General features: G+C 37.5%; 1 protein-coding gene across 4 annotated transcripts in view; it reads left to right on the plus strand.

The window, feature by feature from the left end:
- The window catches only part of LOC126092506 (poly [ADP-ribose] polymerase tankyrase), a 605,292-nt gene extending 594,277 nt beyond the window's left edge, over positions 1-11,015 (plus strand). For all 4 annotated transcript variants that reach the window (XM_049908132.1, XM_049908133.1, XM_049908131.1 and 1 more), the window contains exons 18-19: positions 10,000-10,156; positions 10,622-11,015. In XM_049908132.1, the coding sequence (XP_049764089.1) occupies positions 10,000-10,156; positions 10,622-10,702 (238 nt within the window). In that variant the 3' untranslated portion in view covers positions 10,703-11,015. The remainder of the gene's footprint in view (positions 1-9,999; positions 10,157-10,621) is intronic.
- The last annotated feature ends 547 nt before the right edge of the window (positions 11,016-11,562 follow it).

The raw sequence follows: 11,562 nt of genomic DNA on the forward strand, positions 1-11,562 counted from the left end.
GACCAAACAGCGATGTCATCAGATTTTGAAAGGATGGGGAAGGAAGTTGGCCATGCCCTTCAAAGGAACCATGCTGGCATTTGCATGAAGCTACTTAGGGAGATGATGGAAAACCTTCAGGATGGCTGGCCGTGGGTTTGAAACTTCATCCTCCCAAATATGAGTCCAGTGTGCTAAACATTGCGCCACCTTGCTCAGCGTTTGTTCTGGGATGCCTGTGCCATGGAGATATATTTTTGCAGTATCAAGTTTGTGAAGGCCAGGGATTGGTGGAATCTGAAAAGGTGTAGGTCATTGTGAAAGGACGGGTGGGATCCAGAGAAATGAATCTTTACAGTTAGGCCGTTTGGGGGGGTTCCATGGTTTAGGCAGCCTTTGAGAAACAGGTTGTGGGACTGGGTTTTAACCAGGGAAAGGCCTACTTTTCTGAATTGGTGCAGAAAGCTGGAGCAAGGGTCCATTGTCAAGGAATGGTGTAAAGGAAACGGGAGTGACCCAGAAATCTACAAAATGTATTGATGGTTGTGAGAGGAGCTGGATATGCAAAAAGACACACAAAGATACGTTAAAAATACTTAGAAATACAGAAACATGAGCAGATATGAAAAAATATACTCAGGTACATAAAAGTATGCCAAAATACATGAATACGTTAAAAACTCACAAAAATGTGGGTGAAAAGGAACGATGAGGTGTGTGTGTGTGTGTGTGTGTGTGTGTGTTTTGCAGTAAGCGAAGAGAGAGGGATGGGGGATGCATTAGGTCAAGGATGAAAAGGAAGTACATCAGGATGTGAGATGAAGTGGAATCAATAACAATAAATATAACTATCATAGGAAAGCAAAAGATCTGGAAGAGAACCTGAGAAAATTCTGGTCTACGTAAAATCGCTAAGCAGGTCTAAGGCTTGTTGACCAGTGTGATGGGGGTAGTTGTAGATAGCAAAACGAAAGCTGAAGTTCGAAATTTCACATTCAAGAAATCGTTCACGCAGGAAAAGTGTACAAACATACCATCATTTACCATCAGACTGACCCCCATATGGACGACACAGTAATAAACATACCTGGCGTAGAGAGGCAACTGAAAGATTTGAAAGCAAATAAATCATCAGGTCCAGATGGAATCCCAGTACAATTTTACAAAGCATACTCTACAACATTGGCCCCTTACCTAGCTTGCATTTATCGTGAATCTCTCGTCCAGCACAAAGTCCCACGCGACTGGAAAAAGTGCAGGTGATGCCTGTATATAAGAAGGTTTAAAGAATGGACCCTCAAAATTACAGACCAATATTCCTAACTTTGATTAACTGCCGAATCCTTGAACATGTTCTCAGTTCGAATATAACAAACGTTCTTGAGACTGAGAAGCTTATGTCTACGAATCAGCATGGTTTTAGAAAGCATCTCTCAAGCAAAGCTCAGCTTTCCCTTTTCTTACATGATATACTGTGAACAGTGGATGAAGGACATTTGGCAGATTCCATATTTCTGTATTTCCAGAAAGCATTTGATACAGTGCCCCATTGCAGGCTATTAACAAAGGTACAAGTATATGGAATAAGTTCAGAGATATGTGAGGGGCCATAGTTTTTAAATCATTTTGGGTGTCTGCAGAAGTTATATCTGGAAGGCAAACCCGGTGCCATGACTATTATGATCTATCATTTTCTTATTTGTGCCTCTAGTATTTATCTTGCACTTACATAGTAGGTTTTGTATGCTTGAAACTTACGAAAATTGTTAGTTGTAAATAGTCACAAGTGGAAAAAGTTCTAACATTTGACACACAGCATTTGCTACTGGGGGTGAAGGCAACAGAGGCACTTCAGAAACTGTGTGTGTGTGTGTGTGTGTGTGTGTGTGTGTGTGTGTGTGTGTGTTTGGGGGGGGGGGGGCTGATTTTGTGAAAACACGTTAGAAAAGGATGTTCCTGTTTAAAGACAGACAGATGATCTTCCACATTCAGGAAGGCCAAATAATAAACATATGTGATTAACGGCGACCATTTAAATGTTGTGTGACATTTGCATTTAATTGATGATGTTCAAAAGTCAGGAGTAGAAGTTCTGTTTACTCCAATTCAAAGCAACGAAAGTCAAAGGGGTGGTGTTCCCACATGTTCATGCATTGTATGAATAGATAACATTAAGATTTAGAAGACAAACAGTAATAATAATTGAATTAAATATCATTGTGAAGTATTTTGATGCTGTGGCGAGTTACAAACCTGTGTCCTGTATATAACATTAACTAAATTCTTTGAGATTGTGACTAGCCACAAGTGCAGCCATAAGCAATGTCCAATTTGTTTGATGGCTGACCGATCAGCACTGCAGCAGACGCTATGATACAAACAGAAAGACCCCATCTTGACTCTGAATACAGTGTGCACACAACACTGTGTGCATGTTTGTTGAGTAACCAGTGTGTAACTCCTTCCACAGATTTGATGGAGCAAGTGGAACCATTATCATGTTGTTAGTCATCAGAATGTTAACCAGTAATAGACTGTCCTCTTGCCTTTGATTACAAGAAAACGTAAGATGTGGTGATATCAAAATTTACACAAAAAGGAGCTTGTCTGCCCTATGTAGTAGTACTCAAGTAAATAATTTTTTTCAGAATTATATAATACATTTCCTCCTCGCATCTCATAGCACGTGTTTTGGTATGGAGTGAGAAAATAAAATTTTAGAATTTTGAAGCACAATAAGACATGACATTTCTAGTGTAGTCCTGTTCAAAAACATTGCAAAAACCAGGGAGTTCTCCATTACTTCAACCAGGACACTATTTCCTTTCATGCTTTACCACCGCTTGCTGGTTCTTATTTAAGACTTGTGGATATCAGGTCTTTCGGCAGAATGAGTCTTGTGTTGTTTTACTAATTATGGTATGGGGAACATGCAGAAATGGAGAGTACCCTTTACAGCAGTGAAGATCTTTTCACATATGTGCATACAGCATTGACTGCCAGGTGGTGCAACTTTCCATAGAATTCAGGTGACAGGTAACACAACTGTCAGAATGGTTCAGATATCATTCTGTAAGTCATCAGAAGATGGACTGAAAGTCAAAATAATGTCGCATTTTGAATCATATTCAACCCAAAAGGGAATACTGCTTAAGGGATTATAGTGTGTTGAAGTTATTAAAATTCAGTGATGCCCACACAAATATTCTGATAGCTGAAAGGACCTGTTAGTGCACAACTATCAGGAATGAATTAAAATCAAACTCCAAGAACTTGAGAAAACTGTTTTGTTTACCTCTTATTGTTATTTTGGGTCTCAGTCTTAGGCATACTGGAAATAGAAATTCTCATTCATAAAGCACTCTATGTTTGTCTTAGCAAAGCATCAATAACAGTTATATTGTAACAACTGTATGATCAGAATGATGCAGGTGCTCAGTAAATGTGGTGATGTTACACTGTCAGTTACTTTGAATGACATTAGTGGTGAAGCAGTTTCTCTAGTGCTGACCATATTAGTGAAGATAGCATAGGGACAATGATGCTTCTTATGAACAACTACTCTGATTAAGATCTACTGTACATTGATGTATGACTAGGAACACCTGCCCCACTACACAGCCTCTGGTTTCTCCTCAAGGACAAGCAGAGAACTGAATCAAAAACATTTGAAGGGAAACTCTCATCAGTCTGCTCAGTCTAAGTAAGAAGCACATGTCTATCTCATTACCACCAAGCAGGCACAGTGTTCCTTCTTGTGGTAATTACATTAAATCTGCAGGTAAATCCTTAACAAATATTACCTTCTGCTATACAGCTGAAATGAAAGTCACTACATGTTTCACATGTTACAGTTAGTTAACTAATAAACTCACTGCAATCCTTCTTCCACTGTTCTGGAACATACTTACTGTTTGACTATATGGGTGGTACACTCTGATTCACATGTGTTTAAAATGAACTGATGACATCACAAAACAATGACTGTGGAAAGGATGCCATTAAAGTGTTATTACACAGATAGAAAGACAAATGTTCTTCAAATCCCTAATATTGTCTCAAAACTCAATTGTATGTAAAATGCCATCCAGAACACATTTGGCAACTCAGTGATAGTCAACAGACTTGCAGGACTGGAGCTGAATTATCCTACTGTCTTTGCCAGATGTTTATGTGCAACTTTGATGAAATGATGTGTGCATAATAAGCAACAGTGAGGTGGAAAATCGCATTTTTGACTGCAAGAAGGTTATTTTACGAGTAAATTATGATGTCTCTTGTCATTTATGTTATGGGAAACCTTACTATTTTGATCTTTGCCTACATTATAGCAATGAGAAATGTTCACATTCTTGACGCCTTGCTATCTGTGACTAATTTAATTCTCAATGGCTTCGCCAGATGTTTACGTGTAAGTTTGATTAAATGTTGCATGCGTAACAAGCAACAACGAGGTGGAAAATTGAATTTTTTACTGCAAGAAGGTTATTTTACAAGTAAATTATGATGTCTCTTGTCATTTATCTTATGGGAAACCATACTGTTTTGATCTCTGCCTCCATTATAGCAATGAGAAATGTTGTTCATATTCTTGACGCCTTGCTATCTGTGACCAGTTTAACTTTCAATGGCTTTTTGAGCACACATTATCTGTCATTGCGTGCAGTTGCCTGCACGGTAGCCTTTCCTGGTTGGAACTTTGTTATTCATGGCTTACGAAGTCTCCCTGTGCCTGTTTACATTTTGCAATCAATGCTGTGTTGTTGTCTCTTCATTTCTCTCTGTTTTGGGACAGTTCCAATGACAGCAGTCTCAAAAAAGATATTTTCTAAGTCCATAGTTAATGAAAATATGTGTTTCCTACTCATAACATTCACAATATAAGCACAGTAGTTGCTCCAAAAATGTGAATCATGTCCGGTGATTAGCATTTTAGTTTTCAGTCTGCTTAAGACAGAAAAACACAAATAATTGTGACAGTTATTGTTGTATGATGTTTTGTTTGCAGTTGGTATATGTCGGAGTATTATTAACTATGGCTACTTCCTAAACCTAGTTACAGAAATGTGAATAAGATTCAGTGACACTTACTTTTGGTATTCCAACCCTCCGCACGACTTCTTCGAGACAGAATCTGTAGGTACTTCACAGCTGACTCAAGGAACACATTAGCTGGATTCTTCCTACTAGTAGTATAACTTAATCTTGGCAGCAACGCAGAATATGTTTGGCAGCTCTGTGAATGATGAGGTACTTCCTGTATGTCACAGAATTTCTCTGTTTAATTCACTTGATATATTCGTATCATTTTTTGTATAACCTGAGATTTACACATAAGGTGCGAAATAAGGTTATCAATTTATGGTTGTCCAAGAAAGTCATTCCCTGTAGAAATTGCAACTGATCTCATCTTTTTCATTGCAATTTAGCTGTTGCAGCCACCACTGGGGCAATAAGGTAGTGCCAAATACTGTATCTCTTCGCTGTCTCTGAGATAACGTGGTTACCTGTGAAGTGAATGCTGCTTTGATTCACATTTCCAGTCTCATTGAAGGCCAGACTTTTATCACTTGTGTGACAGAGCTATAGGCAGCCAGATTGAAAATCAATAAGGAAATCTTAATTATTTTATTTATGAACTGCCACATTTCTGTGCTATTTGAGATTGACACAGGACAGCAAGTAAACATGGACCATTTTGAAGCCCAGTGTGAATGTTATGTTACTAATTTGTGCCAATATAGATTCATTCCTGTTTCAGGAGCCTTATTTTTTATTACAACAGAATTTCAGTATATAGTTTTCATTCATATTACTACAGTGTATTATATGATAGCTTTTCTGTTATTTTCCATCAGAGAGAAATTAATCATCAAGAGACTCTTCTCTCACATTATGTAAAACAGTCTGACAATGCTCATGTAGTTTATCAGTTCCACACCTGTAAAATTCTACTGGATCTGAGTCAATGATTTCTTGAACCATGTTTGGAGTGCATTTTCATCCAGCAAGGTATTTTCTTATCAGTTTATTGATAAGGAGCAAGAATGGTGAACATTTGAAGGTATAAAAAGTGTGTGAGGGATGATTTTTAAAGTGAACTCCTGGGTAGTTTTGTTTGTGAAATCAGCAGAGTGAATCATGTTATAGTAGGACCACATGATGCAATTTTGTGGGTCGTTTCTCTTACACTGTAACAGAAAGGCATCTTAGTCATTGGCAACAAACACTAGCTGCGATAGGCACACCTCTCAGGAGGGGTTAGTAGTGCTCAATGCCCTTTTTGAACCACTGGCAAAATATTGTGTTCAGACGGCCCTTTGCTAGACTCTATGTTGTTGTTGTTGGTTTTTTTTTAAAGGCTCGGCCAATAATTTGTTCTTAAAAAGTTAACATAAAGGCATCATAAGTCATCACCAATAACAGTATTGCATTGAAATTCCCCATGAGCAAACTGATGATGGTCTAGCAAAAATGCAGCAATGGTTATCCGTTTGGCTTTTTTTGCTCTGAATTGGAGGATGCAGTACCCCTATCTCCACCTTCTGAACCTTGCCTGTTAAATGCAAGTGTCACTTGATGTTTAAATGATCAGTTCGTCAGATACAGCACTCATCGCACACACAATACAAAGGTTCCAAGCAGCTCCTGTTGCCTTCACCTCTGTATTAAATCCATAGCGAATAATATGACTGAAATGTTAGAACTTTTTCACTTCTGACTCTATTTTAAAATTCATTAGCAATGTTCATTAGTTTGGAGCATGCAATATCCGATAGGTACCAGCAAGACAAATACGAGAAATGCAAATTAGAAAATGATTGTTTGTAATGCACTCAAACACTTTAAAAAATCTGGGAATATGGACTCTGCCTCTTACCCTTCGTCCATGGTTCACAGGATATTGTGGGAGAAAGAGGCAAGATGAGATTTGCATAAATGGTCCTTTTGAAATCGGTGCTGATTTGTGGACAGAAGCTTTTCTGTCTCAAGGAGTCTTATTATATTAAAACTTACATATAGTCAAGAATTCTGTAGCATACCAGTGTTAAAGATATGTGTCTGTAATTTTGTGGGTCCCTTCTGTTACCCTCCTTACATGTAGGGAGTCCCATGCACTTTCTTCCAATCACTTGGGACTTCGCACTATGTGAGAGACATGCAGTAAATGTGAGCCAAGTAAAGGGTCATTGCCATAGACTTGTCTCTGTAAAACCAAATTGTGATTCTGTCTGACCAGGGGACTTATTTGTTTTTTAACTTTTTCAGTTGCTTCTTAACGCTAGAAATGCCTATTTCTATATCCTACATACAAGAGTCTGCATTAGGGTCAAATGATTGTCTGTCTGTATGATCCTCATAAATCAGTGATTTTTTTTTTTTTTCTTAATACGAAATTTAAAACTGCAGCCTTCCTTTTGCTGTCTTTTATTGCTACAGTAGAATTTTTTCAGGTTCTCGGCAAAATCCTTCACTAAGGTATGGTGGTGGAAGTTTCATATGCTTTATGCATTGATGTTTTTATACACACAAATATTTCTAAAATTTGTCTGTCGACATTTCCAAGTCCTTTTTTGACCCGAGTGTGCAACAATCTCTGGATCCTTGACATTTTCTGAATTTTGTTACCAAATCACGGTAGGTCTTTTCCATTCTTAATCCAATTACTCATCACACATTTCTCCAGAGTGTGATTTACAGTTTGGTGGTTTTAATATTTATACTCACGTACTGAGAAAACATGCAATTTTATTGAGACACCACATAAAAGAGCTCTCAAAAATTTGTCATTCTTTGTACAGTTTGCTGTGCAAACGTTATGAGAAATGTGACATCAGCACTTAAAAGAACTGTTACCTGAGTGGAGTTAATTGGAAGTATGTCGCACATCATATTTAGAACCATAGTTCTTTATTTGCAAAACAATAATATGAAAATTTCACCCTGGAGAAAAAAATCAAAATATTAATGAACAGCTGCCATCAGATTTACATTTTGAAACAGGCACAAGGACAGCATCAAATTGTACAACATTCCGTAAAGAATGTTGATTTTGTATTAATGTCCACATGAAATTTTCCTGTTCCTGAGAAAAAGTCGTTACATATCTAATACTTTTATTAGGAAAATCCAAGCAATGATGATAATACAAAGAATAATGACGATGATGATGATGATGATGATGATGATGATGATGATAATTTATTTCATTTTGCAAAGATTAATAAATAAAATGGAAAAGATGTCAGTCATGGCCTATCCACGGGAATTATTCTGACTTGTACTTAGTTTCAAATGCTGAAACATTGATCACAAAAATGTTACATGTAGTCTGTTCTTCATTAATGACATGCCAGATAATTATAGTTGTGGTTCTCCCCATTAACTGTATTTATAGGGTGTGTACACTCTGGCAGAACCGGGAAATCTGGGAAAACCCGGGAATTGTTTCATCCTGGCAATACCTGGGAATCTTTTAGGAGTCTGGAAATTTTTGATTATTTTGGTTTTCAATTAAATTTTTGTAATTTTGAGTGATAAGAACTGTTGCTCTAACAAAGAAATTTACTTTAGCCTGCTACCACACAATAATATTGCAGGAGTAAAACACAAACAAGAAAAAACACCAAAATAAAACTTTAGTTGCAATTCTTCCTAACAACAAGCTGCTTTCGATGAGCATAACATCACAACTGTTTACATTTTTACCTGGCCGCAGGAAAATATTGTGAATGGTGGTCTGAGAAACATTACTTTCAAAGTAAATTTCCTTTTATGCAAGATGAATTACATGTTGTAATAGAATGTGTGATGAATTTCTTAATTCATGGAGTGTTTGACTCTTTCAAAACCTAATACTTTGAGGACCAGCCACTTAGAAAAATTTCAGGCCCAGAAGACCAGCCATTTATGCCATCATTTAAAATTTTACTGGTGTCGGATATATCTCAGAGGGTACCGGTAACACAGGCTAAAAAAGACAATGCTTCATATTTGCTTTAGTTCTTTATAGATAACAAATTATGCAATAATGATGGCAAAAAGTATAATCCTTCAGGAAAAAAGTGGAAAGTGAGTTCTTGAGCAATTTCACGCATAATCATCTTTTCTGTAGAAAAGTCAAAATGCTTAATGGAATATGTATTCGGCCAAATAAACCATGAAATGTTCTGGTCACAGCAGTGCAATTTACTGTCACGCTTGTCAGGAATATTCAGCTGCTGTAATTTAAGCTGTGCTCGTAGGTTCCTGCCTAACAACATGCTCAGAAAAAACAGCAAAAAAATATTTTACAACCAGTGAAAGTTTAGCTTTCCTTGATGAAAAATATCATCTAGCTGTAATATTTTGAAAAGCAAGAATACATATTATCATGCCATATTTTCCCAAATTCGAAGTTCTCTGCCAAACCATTCAGAACACTACTATGCTCTCGGTTTCTGTATCGTAGCATTGGCATCAAATTTCATATTTTGGCATTCTGTGTTTGGAAACTACTTTGGGGAATTTGTATTTATACTTTCATAATAACAAAATATGCAGTGTACATGTTGCCGCGCATTAAAGATCTTTCCAAAAGTGATGCATTTTGCTCAGAGATCTGAAAGTTCTGTGCCAGTGTATAAAATGTTTACCATTCAAAGGACTGATACAATTTACAGATCTGAGGGAAAATATATTGTCACTTAACACAGAAAACATATACTTTCACCATGGGGAGGAAAAAATTGCATTGTCATCCAGAAAAAAAAGTGTATTTTTAACACACACATCCAGGAAAAATCCAGTTCTGCCCCCCTTCCCCACATATACACCCTGATTTATGAAATGTAGAGCATCAGTGAATAATTTAAAAATAGTTGTTCAGTGTCACTGCTTTCAAGCAAATGTGTCTAATATTCTAATGTTACAAAACAGAGAAGAGCAACGTTATGCATGCTAAGATATCGGCAAAATAGTTTATGAAACACAGACTCATGAAATTTCTGCTTGAAGAGAAATTTTCTTTTTTATTTACAGGCATTTGTTGCTGTGCAGAGTTACTTTAGGGAAGTCATTCCTCCAATTTAGTGCAATGAAAATGGCCCATGCACCACCTGGTCACCACTCTGTAATGGGACGACCCAGTGCTGGTGGTTTGACGTTTCCTGAGTACGTTGTGTACAGGGGAGAACAGGTAAGTACTACATTAAACAGTGGAAAATCCAGGATGGACTGTAACAATAGCCACAACAAAAAGACTGTCGGAAAGTGAGCTTTTGGCCAACAAGGCCTTTGTCAAATAGAGACAAAACACACACACACACACACACACACACACAAACACAAAAGCATGACCACAATCTCTGGCAGTTGAAGTGTCTGGCTTCAGTTGCCAGAGACTGTGGTCATGTATGTGTGAGCTGGGTTCGTGCACGTGTGTGTGTGTGTGTGTGTGTGTGTGTGTGTGTGTTGTCTATTTTCGACAAAGGCTTTGTTGGCTGAAAGCTCACTTTCTGACAATCTTTTGGTTGTGCCTGTCTGGAACTTGGCATCTCACTATATGTTGAGTAGCGACTATCTTTTTCAAAATATAAGTACTATATTAGATATTTGTACCTGTCAGACTGTTTCCAAGATCCTAATGTATGTTTTGTTACAGGCTTATCCGGAATATCTCATCACTTACCAAATTGTGAAGCCAGAGGAGAGCCCAACAAGTGGAGAACTAGAGAGCAGATGATTGGTGACTCTGGCAGGCAGTGGGCCAGTTCCCACTCCCTCTGAGACAAGGCCCCAGGACTGTTGCTGCAATGGTGGCGAGCTGTTACAGTTTGCCCTGCATTGCTTGCACTGGCTGTCTGTGGCACAGCCACCTAGCATATGCAAGACTGATGACTGGAATGACGCAGACCAGTGGCCCACTTAGTGTGCTATTGATCATGCTACAGACATTCTTACAATCCCAGCAGTATTTCTCTAACATTGCCATTATTTAAAGGAAGGGGAAATTTATATTATGGTTGTTACCAAAAATATAAATTAAGGAACTGAGATACTAGTGTTATTATTTGTTTTAAAAGTCCTTTTGATATATTCCTTGTTCAAAATAGTGAGCTTTCAAATATCAGAGAAACATTTTTGGTCACAGATAACAATACATGAGACTTTTACAGGATTTAGAAATCTAAAAGGAGGAAACAAATAGCAAATATATTTCTCATTTATGCTGGTTAGTTTAGTGTTGTCCCAAGATTTAATTACTTACTCCATTAAGAGAGAGGTGTAGTATTTGTGTTTTATTTGTCACTCATGCTGAACACTGCATTGGCAAATTATCAGCCACCATACATGCACAGAAGTACTTAATGTACAAGCCATAATTTAAAGGTCTCACTACTTTTAGATTTAACAGAATGATGCAGTTGGCTGATACATCATGTGGTGCATTAAAACACACCTTATGTGCTCATCTCTTCTGTCCTGATTTCAACCAGGTATTGTTTTTTGTGCTAAATGTTAGCACAAGGCAATTAAACATAGGTCACTGTTATGTTTATCAGTAACCTTGCTGAACATAATGACATTCATCTCATGGCTGTG

This window comes from Schistocerca cancellata, chromosome 7 (assembly GCF_023864275.1).
Source record: "Schistocerca cancellata isolate TAMUIC-IGC-003103 chromosome 7, iqSchCanc2.1, whole genome shotgun sequence".
Classification (NCBI taxonomy): Eukaryota; Metazoa; Arthropoda; class Insecta; order Orthoptera; family Acrididae; genus Schistocerca; species Schistocerca cancellata.